Below are 26402 nucleotides of genomic sequence, written 5' to 3'. Positions count from 1 at the left end.
GGATGCGAGCGCTGCCACGTGGGTAAATGCGGAAGTGAAGCACCTCAAGTCCAAAAACAAAACATACGGGGGTGTTTTGTTACGTTACTCAGGTCTTCTGGAGCGGTGTCGGAAACTGCACCGTACAGTTCGACGGTTATACACGGGGTGTGGCACGATGCTGAGCGCCGCCGCCGCAGAAAGGAACAAGGAGCCCATCCTTGCGGTGCTCCGGGAGAACGTGAACAACGGGAGACCCCTGCAGGCTCTGGAGATCTCCTCCGGTACCGGACAGCATGTCACACACTTTGCTCAGGCCCTGCGGAACATTACCTGGCAGCCATCCGAGTATGACCGCCAGTCTCTAGTCAGGTAAACACAGGTTGCGTTGATCCGTTTGCAACAATCTGTAATTTTAGTAACCTTTTAAACTTATATTCTAAACAGACAGTGGATTTCTACGTAATAAAGTTGTCTTTTACATTGTTCAAAACGAGAGTATAACTAATAATACTAGCGTCACCGTTGTAGGGCACATGCATTTTTCCAGTAGAATGTGTTTTTTTGTTTGAAGGATGCCTGCATTAACAATAATGCCTTTTGTTTCCATTCTCAGTATAGAAGCGTACAGAGGTCGCTACCAGCTGAACAATGTGATGCCTGCCATCCACCTGGATGCTTCTTTGCCTTATCAGTACTGGGGAGGGATCCAGCCTGAGAGCCTGGACCTGGTGGTCAATATCAACATGATCCACATTTCTTCTATGGCTTGTACAGAGGTAGGACATATGTGTGTATACTGCTGGAAATAGTCGGAGAAAGCTCAGATTCTGTTTGGCAAAAATGTAGGTATCGCAAAAGCACAGTAAAACAGCAAGTAGGCTCATTGGCAACACCTGCATTACTACCCAATCTAGACTCACTGCTGCTGCTCCCGCAGAGGGACCGTGAGGTAAAATCTCGTTTAAGGCACAATGCCAAACTACATTTATTATTAATTAATACATTATATACTAAATCAACTTACCTTAACATCATTACTTGGATGAGACATGCTGTTTTTCAACATTAGTTATCATTTACTGCTGGGCACAAATACAGTTGTAGCAGCAAAAAGCCCTGGTTGTTCTGAACTGAAACAAGAGTGATTTTTAATTTTATGTATAGGTTAAAAATTGAATTTAAAAGAGTGTGTTCCCTCCCACAATGCTTTTAACTCAGATAATCACTCTAAGCAATAGCCCTTTACAATATCTACTTTGGGTTCCAAATGTGGTTGGAGTAGCTGTCTGTCCTGTCACTAGACCCCAACTGCCACTAGTGTCTTAAGACGTTACTATTTTCTTGTAGGGCTTATTCAAAGGGGCTGGAGCAGTTTTAAAGCCGCGAGGTCTTCTACTGACATATGGAGTGAGTGAAAAAACAATTCATGTCACAATTATGAACCGAACACACTGATCGCACGTTATTACCAAATGCATAATATATACAACGATATATGCTCCATGACATTCTTTGCTCTGATTATACCCACATACCCCCACAGCCGTATGCAGTGAATGGTCAGATCACTCCTCAAAGCAACGTTGAGTTTGACTACAGCTTACGGCAGAGGTAAAGTACCTGAGATTGGTCACTTTTTTAATGCACTATTAACGCTGTCATATTTGAATGAAACTGATTTGTCACAGTTCCTATATACATTGGTGGTCATGCATTTTAAATCCTCATCAGATAAGCATGGAGTATCTTTTTTTTCATTGTTTTGAGAGCTGACAAAAAACTGACTGAAATGTTACTGTGGGATATTTGAAAGCTACAGCAAACAATTTTTATCTCACAGGAACCCAGAGTGGGGACTCAGGGACATCTCCCTCCTCTGCTCTTTAGCACAACGAAATGGTTTATACCTGGAGAAAATAGTAAATACACAGCTCATTTAAGCATCTTTCACATTTTTATCTTGAAATGTCAAGGATACAATTGTGGAATACGTTTTGCAAATGTATTCACTAAATGTTTTTACTTTTCTTTTTTCCAGGTGGACATGCCGGCAAACAACAAGTGTCTTCTGTTTAGAAAGGAGAGTTTTGTGTGAAGTATTCTGTTGTTCCTTTTCTGGATGCGGACCAGCTTTGGACCACGACGTTTCAAGAGCCTTAATTTGCACAAGAAAATTGCCAAATTGTTCCTGAACTGTAAATTAATCACATTTTCACAGTCAAATACACACTAACATTAGATGAAATAACTTAAACCAAACTCTTCTCATATCTATATTTCTCTGTATTGCTCTTAAATTGCCTTTGTACTACATTTAAATCAACCACATACTCTTATTTCTTTATTTTTCACGTACTTTGCAGAAACTGTCATTAAACATAGCTTAACAGAAGTGCTTTTTCAACATAACATTGAAAATATACATAACAAAGGGGAATCTATGTAAAACACATACTGCATGATAATGACTAATATAAAGAGCCAAACTAATTTTAATACAATAAGACAGAAGTGATATATAGAGGTAAATATAATAGGGGCATCTATTTCTTTAGCATTACATACTAGGCATTTTATAAGTTGTCCAGCTACAATATTATTTACCACAAAGCAAACATATAAACTACATAGCAAAACTGAATATCTATATTTAAACTTAATTTAAAAAAGAGCTTTTCTGCCTTGGTATACTTGGACTTAAAATATTTGGAATGTGGCACAGCCTGTGTTGTAATGCATATACATTTTACACACAAATTTCCTCTTAACTTTACTAACATACAGTATTGAACAGAAATGTGTCTTTTGATTTAAAGAGTTGTTATTAAATATGAGCTTTTCCTGTTGCAATTCAGATTCTTTTCTTCAGTGCTAAAATTAGATTGGACCACAGGCCCTCAGTGGACAACAAAGTCCAAGTCCTGGGACTTCTACATTTTCAGGCAGGTTTTTTTGTTGACAGCCTCACGTAGCTTCTTGAGCCTGCGTTCAGTTATGGTTCTGACATAGCTGTGTGACTGGATCATGGCCATGCCATCCTGCACCACACCCATCACTAGGAACGGGTTTTCTTCCATGGTGATGTTGGGACAGGGGCAGCTCCAGTCTATCTTGGCAATAGTTACCTCGAGGTGTTTGGTATTGAAGAAAGTCAGTCCCATCTTCTCATCTCTCAGAACCTCTTCCAAGCTAAAGCGAGCTAACCCAGAGTCCAGATCCTCAACCAGCTCTGTCAGCCGCCCCACAATAGCAAAGTCACTCTGGCACAAGCTGGGCACCATTTTCCCCTTGACCCGACAGGTCTTGCAAGGTTTCCTTTTGGGCTGTGGGCAGTTTGCCTCACATTCTTTTTTGGTGTGGAAGTTGTTGGAATTCCCATGACAGCCACCATAAGCAAAGGGCTGACACTGTTTCATGATGGAATTCCAGGCCCAGCGAGCCTCCCAAGATTTGCATGGGCCCTGAACTGCAGGCAGGGAGCAGATGCCCATCCCCTCTCTCTGACAGGAGGCCTTGCACTCCTCATAAGTCTCAAACCGATTGCGGCTGTCGTCACATCCACCGTTGCTGAAGGCCATGCAGGAGCCCATCTTGCTGTTGTAATACCAATCAACATGACGCTCGTCACTGCACACTCTCAAATCTATTTCTGCCAGGCAATCAGCTGGTGAGAAAGGTCGCCCCATGGGCATCTCGGGATCTTCAGAGAAATCATCGTCAGCCCGGCGAATGACAGACAGTGGATAGTCTGCACGGAGAACTCCTGCAGAGTTCCTGGCGATGCAGGTGTAGATGCCAGTGTCCCACACCTGGGCGTTGTAAATGACCAGCTGGCCGATGTTAGTGATAACTACATTACCATACATTTGATCAGGCCTCATCACCAGCCGCTCTCGCCGTTCACTTTGTTTCTCCCATGTAACATCAGGTCTTGGGACTCCAATAACATCACAGTGGAAGTTGACTGTGCCTCCAACATAGATGGACTGGTGGTGAGGGTTGGAATACAATGTGGGGGGCATCGGATCCTCCTGGGAAGATGTTTGGGTGGGATGAGCTGTAGTGTGCTGAGGCAGTGGACTGGTTTGTGGGCCGGCAAGGTAGAAACGACAGGTGACCACAGTTAACGTCACCCCTCGGATGCAGGCCTCTGCGTCCATGTAGCAGCGGTTGAAATACGTGAGGCCATCTGAAGCGCAGGTGAAGTTGGGTTCTTTTTCACATCGGTCCTGGCATTTGCAGATGGGCTGACCGTCCCAGATGTCACAGGTTGCTCCCTGTTGGCTACAGATAAAGCCCTCACAGGTAGCTGTGGAGGTGGGAGTATCATCTCCTTCTCCACCAGCGTCTCCACCTGGCTGTGCAGCGGTGCCATCGGAGAAACGTGCAGCTACACAGCTGTTAAAGCCACACACATTGGTGCAGCATTTCTCAAAGTCAGCACAGTCCTGCACACAGAATAAAAACAGCAAAAAAAAAACAGCAGTTCATAAATACACACAAGTCAAAATCAACAGAATAATATATGTCAGATTATTATTTTCATTTTTTTCACTGATGCTGGACTTTACTATAAGTGACATCACCACATCTATGTCGCATTCCCTCTCGCAGGTGCTTTGTGCATCGACCCAGAGATTAGCATTCAACTTGTTTGGACAGAATCCCTCATGTTCAACATTGGATTCTGCCAAACTTGCACATAGAGAAAGTTCTGGTAAGTCGCAAACCAAGAGCAGCAGCAGTTGCAGCAGCGGCACATACGCACGTGTCCATCCTAATCCTAGTTTATTTGTGTTGGGTGTAATGTAGCAACTTGTATCCTTTACACCTCTGTCCTCCCGGATTTGTAAAGACATTTCACAAATTGTTTCCTTTATTCATGTGTCGTCCACTAAATGTTTCCATTCCTCCTTTATGTCTTCAAAAAAGGAAGAAAGTTGTGTGTTTCAAAGGTGACACGGATACGAGTCGTTTCGCTGCGCGCAGAGAGAAAAGTTGTCTTCATCAGTCGTTTCCATGCGCTGGACATTAATTGAACAAAATATGTTCTGGAAATGATGTTAAATTTGCAGTGAGAAGCGCTTGTCTCGACAAGCTAAACAAAAGTCTTGCAACAATGTGAAAAAGCTCATTCAGGTCGATTCCTTACAGCGGCCACATCAGCGAACGGAGCCGCACAATGAGAGAGCAGGACGCAGCATCAGCCTTTCAGAGTGTGAATGGAGGTGGAAAGGGAAGCCCCTCTCACCGCCCACATGGTCTTCCAGAGTCTAAAACTTTTACGAAGCAGCACCATGCGCCAAGCAACTGGACAAACACCGTAAAAACATCAAAGAACACGCGGAGCTGTAGAGACTAGCGGTGCGCACGGAGTTACACATTCCGGTGAGAAATCCAATGTTAAAATGTGTCCAGACAGAATTTATAGAGGTGTCATTCATAAATAAGGTAATGAGCTTCTCTTTCCCTCGGAGCTGTTTTAAATGCTAGTTTTTATTCGGTCTTCTGTTGCACCCAGGTATTTCCAAAGGTTTTGCGCTATAACAAGTATGCATATGTCTGTTTTATTTATTTTTTGCACAAATCAAGTAGCAAATTGGTCGAAGTCGCCTGAGGGCGGAAAGCGTGAAAACCAAACACGGAGCGTGTCGCGTCATGTCCTGCAAAACATGTTGGTTACGTCCTTCTTGTCTAGACATCGGTCAATTTACCACGGTCCATTTACAAGGAGCCCAGAGATGCCACGGCCAGGCGGGAACACGTAAAGCATAACATTTGCGATAGTGCGCGACTGATCTTTGTACGGACGCAGCTCCGAGGCGATGAGAAGCAGCTCCCCTCATCTTTTCATTGGAAGTGACCCTGCAACCTTTGGATGACTTTTGACCGCGCTGCATTCAGGCGCTGCAGCAACGTGCTGGTTATCCACAACCGGTCAACACCCAGAGAACAGCTAATCAATTCAGCGACCTCCCCTAAGGGGTTTATTGCACATGAGCATCGGCGGCCTCGCAGACAAAAGGGGACAAAAATATTCCCACAATTTGTACAAAGACCTTGATAAATGTTTAAATAAAAAATCATTGCAGCAGAGCACACACGTTGATGAAAACACACAGCGGCCTTGCACTTTTAGCTTTTATTCTGATGGGTTTGTAATGAATCTCGTATCCAAATCTTCCTTCACACAGCTGTGATAAGAACTTATCAATCACAGTCCTGTTTACATATAGTGCTTTGTTTAACTAGAGTGTTGGTTACTGGTCTCACACAATACACCGCATAAAGTAGGCGCCACCATTTTATATGCCCTTAATGACCTTGTCCACATACATCAAGCCATGTCACTGGGAACGTTGAAGTGGAACTTCAGCACGATAATAAAAGGTATGAAATGAAAGATTCTAACAACATATTTATGAAGATTGTTGAATCATTCAAAACATTTACCTTTGAACAAAAACTTATTTGAGGTATAAATTCAGATAACATTACAATTCTGGTATAAATCTACTGTAAACTCATTGATCCATTCTTTTACATGACATTTTAAGGGTTGTACAGTAATAATTAAGGAACAAAGTTGCAAAAAAATTAAAATAAAATGTAAAAAAACTTCAAAAATGATATTAGTCGAGTGCAGATCTATTACCTTCCACCTGTGATTCTTATGAGTCCCACATACTACCACATGGCCACAGCAGGGCAGCAGAATATTGTTTCACATTTATAAGTACATAGCATATACATTAAATATCCAGAAAAAAACAAAAAACAAATTAAGAATTAAGAGAACCGAGACACAAGGCAAAATGCTCTGACTCAGCAAACAATCTATACATCTGAGGTTGCACAAAAAGTCTCCTCATCAGCACTAAGCAACCTTTTAACTGTCCCAGTAGGTAATTGATCCAAATCAATCATGCTATCGTGGTTTAAACAAGTTAAAGTGATGATACACTAAAAATAGATGTGGAGGCATAAAAGGCCTGAGAAACTCAAAAAGTGTCTGAAACAATGACTGATGGAGATGGAGGGTAAATTCATTTGGACTGAAGTTTAGGGTACCACAGAAATCTTTGAAATAAGTCAACATGGCTTAATGTTTCTGGACAGTTTCACAGACCAACTAATGCTAGACTTTGAGAATATTTTTAAACCAAACTTTTCCTAAACTTATATTAACTTTAGTACTACACTGTCTGGCAAAGTTGCTTGTGCTTGTGACATTCACTTTAACCTACACATTAGTCAAACATAAAGTTAAAGTTACAGTGTGCAACATTTTTTAAAACAAAAATATGCTCCAACACTTATTTTAGTGTGAAAAGGTGCATTAAAAGCCTCCTGTGACACAGACTCACTGAACTGCTCTGGCAGTGGTGCAGGGATATTTACTTCAGCAGCCCAGCTGACAGACAGTGGATAGGCAAACCTCACTCAAAAGCGTTTGAAGGAAGCTTGCCCTTCTGACCAGTCATAGAAAAAACAAATAACTTATTTTTTTAAGAATTCTTATTTATTCTAATTTCAGATGCAGTCCCAAAGAATTCTTGTTCTACTTAGTCACAGTGAGCCTCTGTTGTAAAGAGGCTCACTGTGACTAAGTAGATCTTCGGGAAGTGACTTGGACGGTTCAACTTGTTTGTTACCGATGAAGATGGCTGGTAGGTCTCCATGCTCTTTTCTGGCCTTGAGCAGCATCATCTTTACCACTGGCCACACAGGGGCAACCATTAGTCAACTGCCTCACTATGACATCTTACAGTTCCCCTTGGAGGACAGCGATGAGTCCTTTGAGTCCTTTGGAGGACTCTGTGGAGGCCTGAAAGACTTTGAGGGTTTGATACTCTTTGCTTTGCTTCCACCACCACTACAACCTGAGGCTAAACCAGTGGCCACTGAGTAGGAGCGTCCATGCATCATGACTGCATTCATGCCATTAGGCATAGAAAAAGACTTGAGGTGGGACTTGATAGCTACAGGAAGGGGCAATTTGTCAATGAGGTGAACCGGTGTACAGGAGACAATTGCACGACAGCACAGATCTTGGAGGCTGAAGACTGCACAAGACAAAGTAGGAAAAAGGAAAATGGATGTTTTAACACAATGTCATGTAAAACAAGGTTTAAAGTTTAAGTACATAGGAACAGAGTTTGCATTGTCAATGAAAACTATGGTGAAAAATATTCACTGACAACTTGTTTTAATATGACTAGATACAAAGTAGTATCTAATCTAATCTAACTAATTTGATAGACAAAACTTAATCATCTCACCTCTGTTGGGCCTCCAAAATTTATCCATGCCATGCCTCATCAGTACAATGCGAGAAAGCTCCGTGAAGGATTCAATGACGTTGAAGTTGCATAGTGGACTGACCTCAAAGAAAATCATGCTGTTCTTTTCTGCATAAGCTCTTGCCTGATCAGTTGGTACCTGCCTCTTGACAGCCAGGTGCAGCCGATTTCCCACCAGTATCCTGGGCACACCTGGTGCATGCTGATGGATATAACACCATTGTTGTCACCACATTCTAATAGACCTTTTAACAATGTTGACAAAAATTTATTCTATACTATATGAGACAAAAACACTTAAAAATCTACCTCTGGACTGAAAACGTATAGATATACAATTTACTCCCATCTTTGCTAAATTTCAACATTAACCAGTATCTGATTAAAAGCCATTTACCTCATCAATTTCCCTCATCCAGCGGTCAATGCCATCAAAGGACCAGGCGTTAGTGATGTCATACACGAGGAGGATGCCCTGTGGAACAAAGGTCAAAAACGCTGACATCTTCAAAGATTAACATATCGAAAGATAAAAGTCTAAAATGGCATGACTTGCTCTTACCTGTGCTCCACGAGAATACGACCTGAAGATGGTAGAGAATGTGCCTTGTCCCGATGTGTCCCTGTAAGCGATAAGACAAAACATTTGTGTCAGTGGACCAATGTGCTATAGCTATATTGCATTACTTCACCCATTAGTGTTTGATAATAAAACACTTACCATAACTCTAATTTAACTCTTCTCCCATCCAGCAGGATTGTGCTGGTCTTGTAATCAATCCCTGCGATTACACAAAACCCACACAAACTAGGTGAAGTCGGTACCGCCAATTAATATCTTAACAATTAAAGAAAAGCAAAGACATGTACTTACCACTGCTGTAGGCATAGGGAGACTCTATTGAACCATCTTGTAAACTGTCCAAGATTTCTCCCTTTCCAACATCACTATCTCCCACTAAAAGAAATTTTAGTAGGTAATCGTAACTCTTGACAGGACTACTCTGGGACTCCATCACCCCCCGCATTGGATCTGATTCACAGAGAGCTTTGAAAGCTTGCCAGATGTCTACTGTTGTGTTAGAAGACGAAACAGACGGTTACTAATAGTGACGGCAAAAGCTTAGCAACCGCCGTTGGACTTTGATGTTAGCTAAACAGGTAGCTGCTGCACTACCCACAACTCACATTAACTGCACCTTATGCTTTATAGCTTATGTATAAAAGATAAAATCCTTATTCCTGGTGGGCATGAAAAAGCCCTCACAGGTAGCTGTGGAGGTGGGAGTATCATCTCCTTCTCTCCACCAGCGTCTCCACCAGACTGTGCAGCGGTGCCATCGGAGAAACGTGCAGCTACACAGCTGTTAAAGCCACACACATTGGTGCAGCATTTCTCAAAGTCAGCACAGTCCTGCACACAGAATGAAAACAGAAGTTCATAAATAAAAGCTTAGTTCAATACACACAAGTCAAAATCAACAGAATAATATATGTCAGATTATTATTTTGATTTTTTTACTGATACGGCACTTTACTATAAGTGACATCACCACATCTACGTCGCATTCCCTCTCGCAGGTGCTTTGTGCATCGACCCAGAGATTAGCATTCAACTTGTTTGGGCAGAATCCCTCATGTTCAACATTGGATTCTGCCAAACTTGCACATAGAGAAAGTTCTGGTAAGTCGCAAACCAAGAGCAGCAGCAGTTGCAGCAGCGGCACATACGCACGTGTCCATCCTAATCCTAGTTTATTTGTGTTGGGTGTAATGTAGCAACTTGTATCCTTTAAACCTCTGTCCTCCCGGATTTGTAAAGACATTTCACACATTGTTTCCTTTATTCATGTGTCGTCCACTAAATGTTTCCATTCCTCCTTTATGTCTTCAAAAAAGGAAGAAAGTTGTGTGTTTCAAAGGTGACACGGATACGAGTCGTTTCGCTGCGCGCAGAGAGAAAAGTTGTCTTCATCAGTCGTTTCCATGCGCTGGACATTAATTGAACAAAATATGTTCTGGAAATGATGTTAAATTTGCGGTGAGAAGCGCTTGTCTCGACAAGCTAAACAAAAGTCTTGCAACAATGTGAAAAAGCTCATTTAGGTCGATTCCTTACAGCGGCCACATCAGCGAACGGAGCCGCACAATGAGAGAGCAGGACGCAGCATCAGCCTTTCAGAGTGTGAATGGAGGTGGAAAGGGAAGCCCCTCTCACCGCCCACATGGTCTTCCAGAGTCTAAAACTTTTACGAAGCAGCACCATGCGCCAAGCAACTGGACAAACACCGTAAAAACATCAAAGAACACGCGGAGCTGTAGAGACGAGCGGTGCGCACGGAGTTACACATTCCGGTGAGAAATCCAATGTTAAAATGTGTCCAGACAGAATTTATAGAGGTGTCATTCATAAACAAGGTAATGCGCTTCTCTTTCCCTCGGAGCTGTTTTAAATGCTAGTTTTTATTCGGTCTTCTGTTGCACCCAGGTATTTCCAAAGGTTTTGCGCTATAACAAGTATGCATATGTCTGTTTTATTTATTTTTTGCACAAATCAAGTAGCAAATTGGTCGAAGTCGCCTGAGGGCGGAAAGCGTGAAAACCAAACACGGAGCGTGTCGCGTCATGTCCTGCAAAACATGTTGGTTACGTCCTTCTTGTCTAGACATCGGTCAATTTACCACGGTCCATTTACAAGGAGCCCAGAGATGCCACGGCCAGGCGGGAACACGAAAAGCATAACATTTGCGAAAGTGCGTGACTGATCTTTGTACGGACGCAGCTCCGAGTCGATGAGAAGCAGCTTCCCTCATCTTTTCATTGGAAGTGACCCTGCAACCTTTGGATGACTTTTGACCGCGCTGCATTCAGGCGCTGCAGCAACGTGCTGGTTATCCACAACCGGTCAACACCCAGAGAACAGCTAATCAATTCAGCGACCTCCCCTAAGGGGTTTATTGCACATGAGCATTGGCGGCCTCGCAGACAAAAGGGGACAAAAATATTCCCACAATTCGTACAAGGACCTTGATAAATGTTTAAATGAAAAATCATTGCAGCAGAGCACACACGTTGATGAAAACACACAGCGGCCTTGCACTTTTAGCTTTTATTCTGATGGGTTTGTAATGAATCTCGTATCCAAATCTTCCTTCACACAGCTGTGATAAGAATTTATCAATCACAGTCCTGTGTTTACATATAGTGCTTTAATTGTTTACTCGAGTGTTGGTTACTGGTCTCACACAATACACCGCATAAAGCAGGCGCCACCATTTTATATGCCCTTAATGACCTTGTCCACATACATCAAGCCATGTCACTGGGAACGTTGAAGTGGAACTTCAGCACGATAATAAGACTTGGAAAGGATATAGTATAAAATGAAAGATTCTAACAACATATTTATGAAGATTGTTGAATCATTCAAAACATTTACCTTTGAACAAAAACTTAATTGAGCTCTTACTGAAAGGTATAAACTCAAGCAACATTACAATTCTGGTAGAAATGTACTATAAAACTCATGATCCATTCTGTTACATGACATTTTATGGGTTGTACAGTAAGAATTAACTTACTTAAGAAACAAAATTGGAAAAAAACTCAAAAAAATGATATTAGTGGCAGATTTATTACTTTCCACCTGTGATTCTTATGAGTCCCACATACTACCACATGGCCACAGCAGGGCAGCAGAATATTGTTTCACATTTATAAGTACATAGCATATACATTAAATATCCCCCCCAAAAATAACTAATTAAAATGACCCTAAATTTCATGTGAGAACCGCAAAACAAGGCAAAATGCTCTGACTCAGCAAACAATCTCTACATCTGAGGTTGCACAAAAAGTCTCCTCATCAGCACTAAGCAACCTTTTAACTGTCCCAGTAGGTAATTGATCCAAATCAATCATGCTATCGTGGTTTAAACAAGTTAAAGTGATGATACACTAAAAATAGATGTGGAGGCATAAAAGGCCTGAGAAACTTAAAAAAAAAATTCTGAAACAATGACTGATGGAGGTGGAGGGTAAATTCATTTGGACTGAAGTTTAGGGTACCACAGAAATCTTTGAAATAAGTCAACATGGCTTAATGTTTCTGGACAGTTTCACAGACCAACTAATGCTAGACTTTGAGAATATTTTTAAATCAAACTTTTCCTAAACATATCTTAACTTCAGTACTACACTGTCTGGCAAAGTTGCTTGTGCTTGTGACATTCACTTTAAGCTACTCATTAGTAAAACATAAAGTTAAAGTTACAGTGTGCAGCATTTTTTTTCACATTTTTTAAAACAAAAATATGCTCCATCACTTATTTTAGTGTGAAGAGGTGCATTAAAAGCCTCCTGTGACACAGACTCACTGAACAGCTCTGGCAGTGGTGCAGGGATATTTACTTCAGCAGCCCAGCTGACAGACAGTGGATAGGCAAACCTCACTCAAGAGCGTTTGAGGGAGGCTTGCCCTTCTGACCAGTCATAGAAAAAACAAATAAGTTGTTTTTTAAAAAATTCTTATTTATTCTAATTTAAGAACTCTGACCACATAAGGGGCTGTGCAGATCATGGTGGAGCATAAAGAGTGTAGCAAAACCATATCGGAAGAAGGAGGAGGGCTGATTCCGAGTCTCATGTTAGCACTAGCTTAAGTTGCACACTGTAGCTTTAACTGATCCAAGTAGCACAATTCCCTTAAGCTTGCGGGGGACGTTTTTTTTTTTTTTTTTTTTTTTTTTTTTAAAAACCATAGATGAAGAGCATAAGACACACAAAAAGGTTCCTTATCAAAGTAGGCCTCCCAAAACATTCAACACATAAGAAGCTTCTCCTCAAGAACAATCAATAAACACAGAACAAAGCAACAGCACATACAGCAACGTACAATTTCAACTCCAATTTTAAATACCAATAACCAGTCCTTTTTCTAATAAAAGCTAGCTGATGTCCCTGCACTTATTTAGTGTTAACAGGTGAGTGATAATCCTTGTTTCACATCTGCTGGTCCCAGAGAATTCTTGTTCTACTTAGTCACAGTGAGCACAGTTGAGTAAAGAGCACAGGTCAATGGACATCCAAAAGATGGCAACCGCAAAGGGAACAGAAAGCAGTCGAACCATTGATGTCACTTCCCAAAGATTGTAGCCACGTCTGTTACCGATGAAGATGGCTGGTAGGTCTCCATGCTCTTTTCTGGCCTTGAGCAGCATCATCTTTACCACTGGCCACACAGGGGCAACCATTAGTCAACTGCCTCACTATGACATCTTACAGTTCCCCTTGGAGGACAGCGATGAGTCCTTTGAGTCCTTTGGAGGACTCTGTGGAGGCCTGAAAGACTTTGAGCGTTTGAGACTGTTGGCTTTGCTTCCGCCACCACCACCACAACCTGAGGCTGAACTAGTGGCCACTGAGTATGAGCGTCCATGCATCATGACTGCATTCATGCCATTAGCCATCGAAAAAGACTTGAGGTGGGACTTGATAGCTACGGGAAGGGGCAATTTGTCAATGAGGTGAACCGGTGTACAGGAGACAATCGCACGACAGCACAGATCTTGGAGGCTGAAGACTGCACAAGACAAAGTAGGAAAAAGGAAAATGGATGTTTTAATACAATGTCATGTAAAACAAACTTTAAAGTTTAAGTACATGTGAAGAGCTTTTGCACTGTCAATGAAAACTATGGTACAAAGGTATGGTATGATACAAAGTAGTATCTAATCTAATCTAACTAATTTGATGGACAAAACTTAATTATCTCACCTCTGTTGGGCCTCCAAAATTTCTCCATGCCGTGCCTCATCAGTACAATCCGAGAAAGCTCCGTGAAGGATTCAATGACGTTGAAGTTGCATAGTGGACTGACCTCAAAGAAAGTCATGCTGTTCTTTTCTGCATAAGCTCTTGCCTGCTCAGTTGGTACCTGCCTCTTGAAAGCCAGGTGCAGCCGATTTCCCACCAGTATCCTGGGCACACCTGGTGCATGCTGATGGATATAACACCATTGTTGTCACCACATTTTAATAGACCTCTTAACAATATTGACAAAAATGTATTCTATACTATATGAGAGACAAAAACACTTAAAAATCAACCTCAGGACTAAAAACGTATAGATATACAATTTACTCCCATCTTTTCTAAATTTCAACATTAACCAGTATCTGATTAAAAGCCATTTACCTCATCAATTTCCCTCATCCAGCGGTCAATGCCATCAAACGACCAGGCGTTAGTGATGTCATACACGAGGAGGATGCCCTGTGGAACAAAGGTCAAAAACGCTGACATCTTCACAGAATAACCTTTGAAAGAAAAAGACTAAAATGGCATGACTTGCTCTTACCTGTGCTCCACGAGAATACGACCTGAAGATGGTACAGAATCTGCCTTGTCCCGATGTGTCCCTGTAAGCGATAAGACACACATTTGTGTCAGTGGACCAATGTGCTATAGCTATATTGCATTACTTCACCCATTAGTGTTTGATAATAAAACACTTACCATAACTCTAATTTAACTCTTCTCCCATCCAGCAGGATTGTGGTGGTCTTGTAATCAATCCCTGCAATTACACAAAACCCACACAAACTAGGTGAAGTCGGTATCGCCAATTAATATCTTAACAATTAAAGAAAAGCAAAGACATGTACTCACCACTGCTGTAGGCATAAGGAGACTCTACTGAACCATCTTGTAAACTGTCCAAAATTTCTCCCTTTCCAACATCGCTATCTCCCACTAAAAGAAATTTTAGTAGGTAATCGTAACTCTTGACAGGACTACTCTGGGACTCCATCACCCCCCGCATTGGATCTGATTCACAGAGAGCTTTGAAAGCTCGCCAGATGTCTACTGTTCTGTTAGAAGACGAAACAGACGGTTACTAACAGTGACGGCTAAAACTAAGCAACCGCTGTTGGACGTTGATGTTAGCTAAACAGCTAGCTGCTGCACTACCCACAACTCACATTAACTGCACCTTATGCTTTATAGCTTATGTATAAAAGATAAAATGCTTGGTCCTGGCGTGCATGAAAAATCTTTTGTGTTGGCAATTACCAACCGAGTCCAGACACCGTTGATGTAGCGGTAATATTTAAATTAAAAATCAAAACAATATTAGCATCTAACGTTAGCTGCTTAGCTAACGACATAACATAGACGATAATAATTCTAGCGAACTCAGATAACATAAAATCCAAAAAAGGCTATTTAGTACTGTAACAAACCAAACACACCTGTCTGACTTTAATTAATAATTTCTAAAAATAACTACAAAATCTATTCGTCTATCGAGCACAATGTCTCACAAAACGACTTCGTCAAGACTTCCGGGTTTTGACATCATTGGCTACGCAACACCCGGCTCGTAAACGTTATGTTATCAAAATGACCCAAAATAAATATGAAAGAAAATTTAATTTGGTTTTAATTTTAAATGACATTGATATTATCAGAAGTAGGAAATCTGCACATATAAATGACATAGTAATATATTAATGATAATTATTAATAATATTATATTAATTGTCATTGGCGCCTTATTTTTGTCAGCTTTACTTTTAATGTAGTCATTAAAACATTATTTTCCCTAGTATACCGCCGAATTGTAACGCATAAGGAAATTATATGACAATCTTGCAGTGATATAGGACAGACAAAGAAAGGCGTGGCCAGTTGAAGGTGGTTTTGATTGGTCTTCTCTCATTGGCTGCTCTGTTGGCATTTGCAGCATCTGTTGGAAATCACCCTTAATTGCAGAATACAAAAGCCAGGAAAAACAGTACTGTTATACTCAAGTCAAACCGATTAGTTGAAGGGCTAGTTTCAGTGGTAGGAAACTGCCAGACTGAAAATGGGGCTAATTTGTGTTGGGCTTTTATCATTGTTGGTTTGCTTTGCTTATAGTTATGAATTTAGAAGTGGGGCTGGAAATGGTCTTTTTGTGCAGCATCCTGAGTTAGAATGGAAAAGAATGGGTAGGCAGATGACTAGACAAAACATGCCAGTTCCTACACTCAAAAGCTCATTTTTGAGGAGCGCATCAGGTAGCGGATCTACACCAGCGGAAGCCAAGATTTTACCTGAGTATCTGATTGTGTCATCCTCAAATGACCCAAAACGAGACTTCAAGCCACAAATGGGAAACAAACCCCTCCCTGACTCGGCTGTGAACATGTTACTTGGTAGTCCTTCTAATAGTCTTCCAAATGTAACCCAAGAAGATCCAAAAAAAACAGTTGAAATCCTGTGCCATGTTGACAGAATGTATGTAAGAATTAAAAGGGAAGTCTTCAAAACTAGAGATGCGTACAAATATTTGAAACTGGGCACCTGTCCAGTTAACCAAGGTACAAGTATCCACTACTACCTTCTCTACCTTCTGACAATGGACTGTGGCTTCAAGCAAGAGGTTAGTAATGGTATTACTGTCTTTGTGTCTAATGCATTTATTTCTAGCATTATTGTGACAAAGTAGACTACATCCAACAGAATTGTGTTTTCTTACAGAGTAAACCTGATTATCTGTACATCAGTAATGTGCTTCGCTATGAGCCAACCACTCCAGTTTTAAGGGAAATGCCATTCAGCATTCCTCTGCGGTGTGCCTTTCCCAGGTAAAGGGAACAAATCAATACATTTCTTAATTGTCCTAATCTTACAGATATCAATGTCAGGGATATCTTGCATACTCTTACTAGACTAAAGGGTAACTAAACTTTTTTTCACATTGTTGCAGATACTTTTATTCTTATCAAGTTGGCTTCTATCCTATACTACAAGGACAGAGGGTTTTTAAAGCACTTGGGCAGCAACGCAGTTTTACCCTTACACCTCAAGATGGTTTGTTTCACTTTATTTTTGTGAAATTATTCCTCTTCATGCTTGTCATGCAAAGTTGATTAGTGTTTTTAGCACTAAGTCTTACTCACAAGCTTTAGAAAGTCTAAGCATTTTGTGCTTAGATCAGGGGTGGTAAACTCCAGGCCTGAGGGCTGCAGCCCTGCTTCTCTCCCACTTAATCCTGCACTACCCACCACTAATCACCTGGATCAGGTGTGTTCAATCTGAAGCTGAAAAATGAGCATTGCGCAGGGATTGGGAGTAAAACCAGCAGGGCTGCTGATTTCAAGGCCCAAAGCTTGCCCCCCTGCTTTGAATGAAAAGACAACTAGAAAATGCTACAAATATTGAACATGTGTGAAGTCAAATATCTAATGTACAAGGTAGAATATTTGCAAAAGGAGATGACATTTTGAAGTGACTTGTTCCTAAATTTATGTTCACCCACACAAAATTAACACGTTCTTCAGTTGATACACATTTTATTTAGTTTTTTTTCTTGCCACAGTAGCAGGATGTGTTGCTATGTGCGATAAAATGCACTACATACAAGCATAAAAGGATTTCAGCCAGCGTATTCACACAAACTCTTCAGGATCATATGTCAGTTTGAGTTTTGGAACCAAACCACTGACATGGTACATATGTGCAACAGCTTATGTCTAAAATTGTCCAGTGACTGAGTGCTCTCACTCTGCCACAGCAAAAGGGAATGAAATCCCTGTGGGACAAGGCTTCACTATGGGGGAGCCAATGTACTTTGAGGCCAAACCACCTGATAACAGTGCTTCTGGCAGTCAGAGGACTTACATAAACTACTGCTTCATGACTACCTCTCCAGACCCCACCTCCTCTCCTAAATATACAGTCATTGACAACCAAGGGTAAAGACCGAAAGTCTCAGGATTTAAATTATATTTTCTCTTATTGGTTTTGGAGGTTAACATGCAATATTCTCTCCTTGCAGCTGTATGATTGACAGCAATGTGACTGACCAGTCAAAGTTTCTCACTAGTGCTTCAAAGACTGTGCAGAAATTCACTGTGGGTGCCTTCATGTTCAAAGATGCAGTCTCAACTTCATCACAGGTACTATCAAGGCTGTGTCGTAAAGCGCTGTATGCTGTGAAAAGGTATAATCTGTAACACGGCCACTGAATGTCTTTCAGAAACTCTATATGCATTGTGAGATCGCCACTGGGGCACTTACGGCAACTCCGAGCTCAAAGGCTTGCAATTATGATCCATCTCTCAAAATGTGAGTGGCTTTCATTTGTGTTTTGGGTTGGGGGGCTGAGTATTAGACAAAGTGGTACTTTGAGAATTGCTGATTGTGGGTCAGTTGTATTCAGTCTACCATTTCTCACAACCCTGTTTATGGTTTAGGTGGAGGGAGCTGTATGGTGGTGATTCTGTGTGTGCCTGTTGTGAATCAACCTGCCCCTTGGCACAGCCTAGGTGTAAGTGAAACCCCTAACTAGTTGTATTTATACTTTAACAAAATTTACTTTAAAACCAGTATGGAATGCAGTAGCTTTAGACAAAATCGCTAGTCCCCAGCAGACATTGCCAAGGACAAATGGATTATAGATTAGCTTCAGACCTGTCTTAAACTATGCTTCAGCACTTTGAGAGGTTGTAACTTGTCTTGTTTCAGCAGCTTCCAAGGCTATGATCTCAAGCCACTCTTGGAATGTGCGCATGAGTGAAGAGGATGACTATGAGGGGGTTGTCCCTCGGATGCAGACCTATGACACCAACCCCTTTAATCTGGAGGACCCTTACGCGACAGAGCATAGAGACTTCCTAAACTACTGGGAGAAGCATGACTAACCATCACTTGGAAACTACTTTAAATAAATGACTTGAATTTGCATTTTGTTTCTGTATATTTTATAACTTGATTGGGGGGAAACATACAGTTTAACTTAAATTGCACAATTAACTCTTATAAACTCAGAACTTTCAAGCAGAATTTTAGTAGTCAAAACACTGTTCAGTGTAATCTTGGATCAACATGGGAGCATTTCTAAGTAGCTCCTGGAAATTCATCATAGCATTGCTGTAGATGCAGTTGTGTGCCACAAGGGGATGGAAGAGATTCACTGGCTTTGCTTGGGTAAACTCAACAGGAAGTTGAAGGATCCCCTGTATCAAACTGTTCCCAATAAGAACATGGTGCAGCAGCTTTTTCTCCAGGCTTCTCTCCATGAAGTCCATTAAGTCTTGCACCCTATTAGACAAATGGTTGGGCTTCCACTGTGAGGCATCTTTGGTCAGAAGGAGATGCATTAGTGCAGTTTTGAAATGGAAATCTTTGACAATGCTACTTCCTGACAGTGCTGTCTGTCTCCTGTGAAGGAAGCATGCAATTTCAAGAGTTTGAATGTGGCAGGATTTCTCAGGCAAGCGTTTGGAGAGACACTGTAAGACTGAGTCTTCGTAGGCTGTCAGTGAGATTGTCCAGAAATTATCCAAATTTCTTGGGGAGTAAGGTGTAATGTAGAAATGAGCATTAGTATTGAATTTAACCACAGGATTCATTCTGAAGTTGACCTCCTTCCCCGATCTGAATCGAATGACCAGGGCACCTGGAGCATCGATGTAGCGAATGCTGAGCTCAAACTCATACTTGTGTGAAATCAGTGCCCAGGCTTGTTTGATGGTGCTCTGAAACCATCTGGTAACTCGTGATTTTGACAGGTAAGGACTGTTCTTTATGCAAAAGACATCGAAAACATTGAGGACTTTTGTCTGTACTTTCTCATTGTCACAGTGCAGAAGGCAAACCATGTCATCCTCTGCATCAGAGGACTGGCAGTGGCAGCCATTTTGGATTTGTTTCTCCACCACTTTCACATGACCACAGACTTGCATGTCTGGCAGCAGGTCACTCGCATGGTTATTCCAGAGCAGACACTGAAAACTATAGGGCTCAGGAGGGATAATGGAGACATTTATATCATATGCATCCATCCAAAAGTTCCCAATCACCATACCGCCATTTGTATTACTGATTGCCTTCATAGTCTCCAAAAGATCATTTGAAAATCCTTCTAAAAATTCATCCCCTCTCCATTTGTTTTTGGATGCACCTTGAACACATTTTGAATGAAAAATATGCAGCGTGTCGCTGTCTGGTAGCGACACTTCACCAGCGATGCAGGACATTAGGGAAGTTTTGGCTTTGTGGTGATTCATTATGGAATTTTTTCTCATGTAATTCCTGAGGAAGCAGATCATAGAAATAATGGAGAACGTATTCCACAGGTAGCAGAGGTAATCGTTCTTCCAGTCACCAAGGTCCTCTGAAGTTTCATTTTCTGATGTTCTAGTGTGGACTTTTTCCTCTTTTTCATGTTTTTCCCTTTTTCCTTGTGGTTTATTTGAGTTCCTAAAAGAGTGCTCAAGTTTACTTTTCGAGATCTGTGCCCAATTTGGATCTGAATTTGCTATGGAGTGTTCTGGCATTTTGTCATGAGCACTGTCTTCTGCTAAATCTTGTTTGGTGCCATTTTTTATCACAGAGATTTTCTCTTTTTCATTAACACTTTGATCAGACTCAAGTTGATCTTCTGGAGCTGCAGATTTCCAAGGCCTTAAACTGTCAAAACGTGTCATTTCCTCAATGATAGGTGCCATTTCCTGGTCCAAATTCTCTTCTGCCCTCAGCAGCCTCTTTTCATTGTTTTGCATATCTACTTCATCCAATTCCTCCTCCACACCGGGGTCATTTATGGGATGTGTTAGGAGACCAAAAGCCACTACAAACACTCTCAGCAGGGTGTCTTGCATTGTCAATACTGCCTGGGAATAAATCAAACATCATGAACCAATTGTGACAAAAAATTAAAGTGATTTGTTTAACCATGCATAACTGCTCTCTGCAAACAAGACTGAACAAAAATCCTTGCTTAAATATGCAAATACTTATAGAAGTATAAGACTTATATGTTAAAATACTTAAGAAATGTTCCTACTGTTAAATATCACAATGATGCAAAGCAAGACCACAGCTACTTCCTCGATGGCCTAATTTCATGATAAAATGTAGAAAGCTTCATTTATCAAACTGTATACCACACTGTACTGCAAAATAAATAAAGAATAAGAAGAAGAATACGCACCACAAGAAACTGATTGTCCGTGCAATATTCTGGTAATGTGTGTGAAGGTAACAGGAAGCAAGAGAGCAACCATGTAGAGTCTCTCTTCCTATTTTAGATGAAGGTTGCTTTCTGACTTATTTCCTGAACACCCTGCCCATGTGTTCTGCTGTGACATCTTCCTGTGCAATACACTGATCATCACAGATAGCACAGACTTCCTGTAAGTTTAACTGTATAGATCCACCCTTTACTGTACTGCTGAGACGCTGAAGGCAACATCCACTTAAATGCTAGAATGTTACATATTATACTGTGATATGAAGGATCAAACATTGAGCGACATACTATTGTTCAAACTGAACCTTTTGTGTGTTTGCATCAACAAATAGAAGAGTAAGCCTCTGCCTTTTGTCCTCTTAATGACCTCTGACTGGTTTTTGGAGCTGCTGAGTTCAAAGAGCTTTGTGAAATAAATAACATAGAGTTTGAATAAACATCATATTTTTGCATGTGATTCGCATTGTTCCTGGATTTATTTGCCTCTGACTAAACAAGAGGAAAAAGATTCGCCCTTTACTTCTTATGCAACAAACAAATTTTTCTGGCCAAAGCCGCAGATATTTGAATGGTTTGAGGCTGTTTTGCAGGTATGGATTATGTAGTTATCTTGACTTAAAACTACTCCATACTACATTCATCTCAGTAATAAAATCACCAATGTAAATTATAAAAGGGCAAACTAAAAAGTGTGTGTTTTCTGAGAAGTGTAGCCTAACAGGTTAAGTTTTGAGAAAGTGTGGGTTGAACGAGAGTCTTTTGTTACCTCACGCACACCTGTGAAGGGAGGGGCATGATGACAGATGATGAGATCGGCTTCAACAGCGAGAGACATCTTTCATATGCTCGGAGATATGTCAGATAAAAACTTTAAGCTATTTACTATGGACACTGTCTTCATATGAAATTCTGCTTCTGTTTGTTCATCCACACTAAAGAAGTGAGTAAGATGTAAGTGTGTGTGTTGGTTGTTACTTCCTGAATAATACCTACTGACATTTGAGTTTGTTTCACTGATGAAATCTCAGTCTGCCCGAAAGCTGATTTAGAATAGAAGTCATACTTCGTTAGAAGTTTCTCGCACCATTTTCTCAAAAGGAATCTTTATAAAAGGTTTGTAAGTACTAAATATTGCCTTTGCTAAAGGTTTTTGAAAATGACTTAACATTTATAACTACTTGTGAGTTAACATTTAACACTGCTGAAAAATACAAATTAATTGTTACTATTAACCTAACAACCAGATACATATTTTCTAAAATGTGACAAAGTTGACAAAAAGAAAAGTTGTCATTAATGATGTTATTGTTAATCAGTTATAATTAGTCTACACTATACAGTACATTAGCAAGCCATTCATTAACCATTAAACAGCATTTATACAACTTAGAATCTCTATAAAGACGTTTATCAGCAAGTGGTAAAGGGATTACTGCTAAATCTTCATTGAACAAAAAATAGAAAGTATATTTAAAAAAAACACTTGAACTTTTTACTACTTTTTGCAGAATTAAGTACAATAGAGCAAGAGATCCACCACATCTGCCACCATGGATAAGTTTCGTATGATGTTCCAGTTTCTACAGTCGAACCAGGAATCTTTCATGAATGGGATCTGTGGTATCATGGCACTAGCTAGTGCCCAGATGTATTCTGCCTTTGAGTTCAGCTGCCCCTGTATGCCGGAATACAACTACACATATGGAATTGGACTGCTTATCGTTCCACCTATATGGTTCTTTCTTATAGGTTTTGTATTGAATAATAATGTGTCAGTGCTCGCTGAGGAGTGGAAAAGACCCACTGGAAGCCGGAGTAAGGATCCAACCATCCTTCGCTACATGTTTTGTTCAATTACACAAAGATCTTTGATAGCACCTGCTGTATGGGTGTCTGTCACTCTCATGGATGGGAAGAGCTTCCTCTGTGCTTTCAGCATCAACTTGGACATTGACAGGTTTGGAAATTATAGTCTCTTTAAAGGGATATCAGAGACAGAGAAGTTAAAACTCCTCGCAAAGATTCCATGCAAAGACCTTTTTGAGCATCAGGAAATACGAGTGGCAACATCACGATATATCAAGTGTATATCACAGGTAACCTGGTACATTTTTTTCTCAGTTTGAATTGAAGTAAATTTGGCGCTATTGCTGTTGGTTATAGTAGAAGACAGCATGTTTTTTGAAAATTATAGGTCATCAAAACAACAGAGAAAGATTTTGTTTTAGACTGCACAAAACCCTTCACTGTAGGTAAATTGGGGTTATAGGCCTGTTTTGCAGCAAATTGCACAGTCACAAAGAGAAAAGCAAAGGTGTAAATAATAAAGTGAATGAAGGCTTAATTCAATTTTCTGCTTCAGTTTTCATAACTTTGTGTTAACTGCTTCGTGACATGGACACCATCTTGTGAGATTCCCCCTCCTTTCTCCTTGCCACTGGAACACTGAAACAGAAATGTAAAGCCCAACAGTTAACACAGTGTGACATCGCTTAATTTCTCTATATTATCTGTAACATTTGTGCTTTTACTACTCTATTAAGCTACGATGATATAGGTACAAATGTTTGCTTTGAATACTGCCTATAGAGGACTTGGAGGTCATGTCCTTTATGAGGGCTGGCAAATAAAAATGTTTTAAATAAAAAACTTTTCTTTATGAAACATGTTTTTCCTACTACTACAAATGCCTGTTAATTATAACCGTTTAAACTTTTCAAGCTTTATCCCTCAAAAAGTGTAGTTAACTTAAATCTCCCCACCACACAATCTCACTTTGCACTTTGAGCTCACTAAAGCTTTCCTCTTCACTTATTAGAGGGAAAGATAAGCCTCCAAATTTATTATTCATGGACCTGGCCCTATTTCAATTTGTACAAAAACACCCACACTTTTATTTGGGTCTTTGATCAGCCAAAGGGCAATTATTCAAGCTTAAAAATACCATGTCTCGAAAAATCCTACTGATATAAAGGACCAATTCTTTTAATGAGCAGTGAAACTCTCAGGAAGCTGATAGATATGCTGTTCCCATTAGATGTTGGACTGTTCAACTTTTACTGTTAGTGTTTGCAGGAACAGCACATGTGCATCAGCTGTTAAAGCAGGTGAAGGATAATCAACTGCTGGTTGCTGTTTTGCTACCAAGACCCATTTTACTAATGTCTTTATTTTGGGATATTGTTTTAAAAGGCTCCAAATAATGCTTAGATTTCTGTGCCATTATAATAATAAATGTTTATAATTTACAGGCATGTGGATGGATGTTTCTGCTCATGATGACCTTCACAGCCTTCCTCATCCGGGCAATTCGACCATGCTTTACTCAGGCCGCCTTTCTCAAGACCAAGTACTGGTCTCACTACATTGACATTGAGCGAAAGATGTTTGATGAAACCTGTAAAGAACATGCCAAGAGCTTTGCCAAGGTTTGCATCCGCCAGTACTTTGAGAACATCAGCGGAGAGATGCAAAACTTCCACGGCCATCACTCAGGCAAAGATGACAGCGACGAAGACGAAGACAAGAAGAAAAGCGACGAAGAAAAGCTTCTGGGTATCAGGGCCCAGGACGACATGAATAAAGTTTTGTGGAACTGGCACACCTGCAAGCCAGCTCTCGCTCTGAGAAAGGACCAAAGAGATGACGAAAACAATGGCAAAATGAATGGCGAAGCTAATGGAGCAATAAACGGATTTGTAAAAGGACACACCCATGACGTGTCGAAAAAGGAATGGGCAGTGTATTACAGTAAGGTCTGAAGAGTTCAAAGGAACAAAGAAAAGCTCCGTCTGAAAGCTCATTTAGGTTTCAGACAGTTATATTGTTCCAGAATTTAACCAATCACAACTTTATTTTCAATTGATGTTTCAATGCAACACTTTTTGAACTGATATAAAGAGGAATTCACTGCAACATATTAGTTTATATTATGATAATAATAATTGAGCCTAATAACCACAAAGTGGGAAGAAGTGAACACTGTCCGTGGATCAGATTACTCAAAAGATGTATGGCACTGTGTGTAGTTTAGTACTTGTTTTCGTCATAATTATGTTTTGTCTAAAACTCATGAATTGCTGCTCTCTGTCAAAAAAAAAAAAAAATCTGGAGACTGTAAATTGTAGTAGAGCTGCTGTATCAAGCTGATAGTGAAGCATTATAACAGTGCACTGGAGAGTCCTCATTGATAATCACACTAATGACTGTTTATGTTGCTCTCAAGTACGTGGCCACAAGAAATATTTCCAGGGCGCAAAACAGGAAGTGTTGGGCTATACAATAAAGGAAAGGGGCTGCATTAACTTCTAGCCTCTGCTGCTCCATTCCCTAAAGTAAAACTACACATTCTGCGTGACTTCAAATACTTCTGTGAATGTTACGAATGCATCATAGTTCTGTATAAATTTCAAACGTTTTAATAAAAAGGAACACTTCTCTGTTATAGAACTCATCAAATCTTCACCTACTATATTTTGTAAACACAGTTCCTAAACCTTGTTGTGCAGATAACCCAGCAATCTACAACACTGTACTTCCAATCAGGCAAAGCCAATGATTTATGCAAAAACAAGATTGTGACAGTCAAAATAATTTACATGCCACTATGAAAACAAGGTCAACATTTGCATTTATCACTGTGACTCCCTCATTTTCTTGATCAGCATCTAGTTTCAATTCCTAGTGAAATGTTTTTAACACAGAAAGGCTGAGGGTTTGTCTCGTGCTTTTGAAAGATCTTAAAACATATTGTACAGAAATTTCCATACAGTATAACATGGGACCACTTCCAGATCAGGAAGCAGCTGATACAATGATGTTTTCAGCATATTTCACAAGAGGGCGTGCTGTCATCAAAACCACCGCCACCCTTCACATGCCAACAATGACAACACAATCCCATAGCTGCCACACACACATTGTCTTTGTGAAACGTACAAACACGCCACAGTTTCACTGTTTGAAAGATTGTATTTATGCTCATATGCATCTGTTCAGTCGACCCAGCTGTTCATCAGTACTCAGCATTAATATCCTTACTAGAGCAAGATGGTAGCAGGAGGAGAAGGAGGAGGAGGGAGGGCAGAGTGAAT

At 40.5% G+C, this 26402-nt stretch overlaps 7 protein-coding genes across 15 annotated transcripts; 3 read left to right on the top strand and 4 right to left on the bottom strand.

The window, feature by feature from the left end:
* Positions 1 to 17: 17 nt before the first annotated feature.
* Positions 18 to 2832, top strand: mettl26 (methyltransferase like 26). Its single transcript, XM_067498558.1, has 6 exons — positions 18 to 351; positions 596 to 758; positions 1330 to 1389; positions 1526 to 1593; positions 1823 to 1901; positions 2021 to 2832. The coding sequence occupies exons 1-6, from the start codon at positions 158 to 160 to the stop codon at positions 2075 to 2077; spliced, it is 621 nt and encodes a 206-aa protein (XP_067354659.1). The 5' UTR covers positions 18 to 157; the 3' UTR covers positions 2078 to 2832.
* wfikkn1 (WAP, follistatin/kazal, immunoglobulin, kunitz and netrin domain containing 1) lies at positions 2508 to 11244 on the bottom strand. Of its 2 annotated transcripts, none has more exons than XM_067498559.1 (2): positions 9839 to 11244; positions 2508 to 4430 (listed from the first exon to the last, which is right to left on the bottom strand). In XM_067498559.1, the coding sequence occupies exons 1-2, from the start codon at positions 10118 to 10120 to the stop codon at positions 2913 to 2915; spliced, it is 1800 nt and encodes a 599-aa protein (XP_067354660.1). In that variant the 5' UTR covers positions 10121 to 11244; the 3' UTR covers positions 2508 to 2912. The 2 variants fall into 2 exon arrangements, with proteins under 2 accessions (XP_067354660.1, XP_067354661.1); XM_067498560.1 differs by lacking the exon at positions 9839 to 11244 and adding an exon at positions 4569 to 5297.
* Positions 7583 to 9756, bottom strand: LOC137124003 (ras-related protein Rab-40C-like). The gene is made up of 6 exons (XM_067498557.1): positions 9160 to 9756; positions 9007 to 9067; positions 8848 to 8908; positions 8683 to 8760; positions 8265 to 8487; positions 7583 to 8048 (listed from the first exon to the last, which is right to left on the bottom strand). The coding sequence occupies exons 1-6, from the start codon at positions 9311 to 9313 to the stop codon at positions 7738 to 7740; spliced, it is 888 nt and encodes a 295-aa protein (XP_067354658.1). The 5' UTR covers positions 9314 to 9756; the 3' UTR covers positions 7583 to 7737.
* Positions 11245 to 11379: 135 nt separating the features above from the next.
* Positions 11380 to 15672, bottom strand: LOC137124002 (ras-related protein Rab-40C-like). Of its 5 annotated transcripts, none has more exons than XM_067498553.1 (7): positions 15539 to 15672; positions 14955 to 15157; positions 14802 to 14862; positions 14644 to 14704; positions 14481 to 14558; positions 14061 to 14283; positions 11380 to 13866 (listed from the first exon to the last, which is right to left on the bottom strand). In XM_067498553.1, exons 2-7 carry the CDS (start codon positions 15106 to 15108, stop codon positions 13553 to 13555), a joined length of 891 nt encoding a protein of 296 aa, XP_067354654.1. In that variant the 5' UTR covers positions 15109 to 15157; positions 15539 to 15672; the 3' UTR covers positions 11380 to 13552. The 5 variants fall into 5 exon arrangements, with proteins under 5 accessions (XP_067354654.1, XP_067354655.1, XP_067354656.1 ...); XM_067498554.1 differs by having other exon boundaries at positions 15269 to 15650; XM_067498555.1 differs by having other exon boundaries at positions 14955 to 15152; positions 15269 to 15650.
* A 235-nt stretch (positions 15673 to 15907) lies between these two features.
* Positions 15908 to 18976, top strand: zp3c (zona pellucida glycoprotein 3c). Its single transcript, XM_067496613.1, has 8 exons — positions 15908 to 16713; positions 16812 to 16918; positions 17003 to 17010; positions 17848 to 18028; positions 18112 to 18232; positions 18313 to 18401; positions 18530 to 18603; positions 18801 to 18976. Exons 1-8 carry the CDS (start codon positions 16156 to 16158, stop codon positions 18974 to 18976), a joined length of 1314 nt encoding a protein of 437 aa, XP_067352714.1. The 5' UTR covers positions 15908 to 16155.
* Positions 17997 to 21474, bottom strand: LOC137123811 (inositol 1,4,5-trisphosphate receptor-interacting protein). Of its 2 annotated transcripts, none has more exons than XM_067498050.1 (2): positions 21271 to 21474; positions 17997 to 20946 (listed from the first exon to the last, which is right to left on the bottom strand). In XM_067498050.1, the coding sequence occupies exons 1-2, from the start codon at positions 21341 to 21343 to the stop codon at positions 19121 to 19123; spliced, it is 1899 nt and encodes a 632-aa protein (XP_067354151.1). In that variant the 5' UTR covers positions 21344 to 21474; the 3' UTR covers positions 17997 to 19120. The 2 variants fall into 2 exon arrangements, with proteins under 2 accessions (XP_067354151.1, XP_067354152.1); XM_067498051.1 differs by having other exon boundaries at positions 17997 to 20950; positions 21271 to 21412.
* A 620-nt stretch (positions 21475 to 22094) lies between these two features.
* On the top strand, positions 22095 to 25823 carry LOC137123813 (calcium homeostasis modulator 1). Of its 3 annotated transcripts, none has more exons than XM_067498052.1 (3): positions 22095 to 22249; positions 22818 to 23405; positions 24561 to 25823. In XM_067498052.1, the coding sequence occupies exons 2-3, from the start codon at positions 22860 to 22862 to the stop codon at positions 25068 to 25070; spliced, it is 1056 nt and encodes a 351-aa protein (XP_067354153.1). In that variant the 5' UTR covers positions 22095 to 22249; positions 22818 to 22859; the 3' UTR covers positions 25071 to 25823. The 3 variants fall into 3 exon arrangements, with proteins under 3 accessions (XP_067354153.1, XP_067354154.1, XP_067354155.1); XM_067498053.1 differs by having other exon boundaries at positions 22106 to 22260; XM_067498054.1 differs by lacking the exon at positions 22095 to 22249 and having other exon boundaries at positions 22269 to 23405.
* The last annotated feature ends 579 nt before the right edge of the window (positions 25824 to 26402 follow it).

The sequence above is a fragment of the Channa argus genome, chromosome 3 (assembly GCF_033026475.1).
Source record: "Channa argus isolate prfri chromosome 3, Channa argus male v1.0, whole genome shotgun sequence".
NCBI lineage: Eukaryota > Metazoa > Chordata > Actinopteri > Anabantiformes > Channidae > Channa > Channa argus.
Note: the sequence above shows the minus strand (reverse complement) of the source record. Positions and strands in the feature narration are given on the sequence as shown.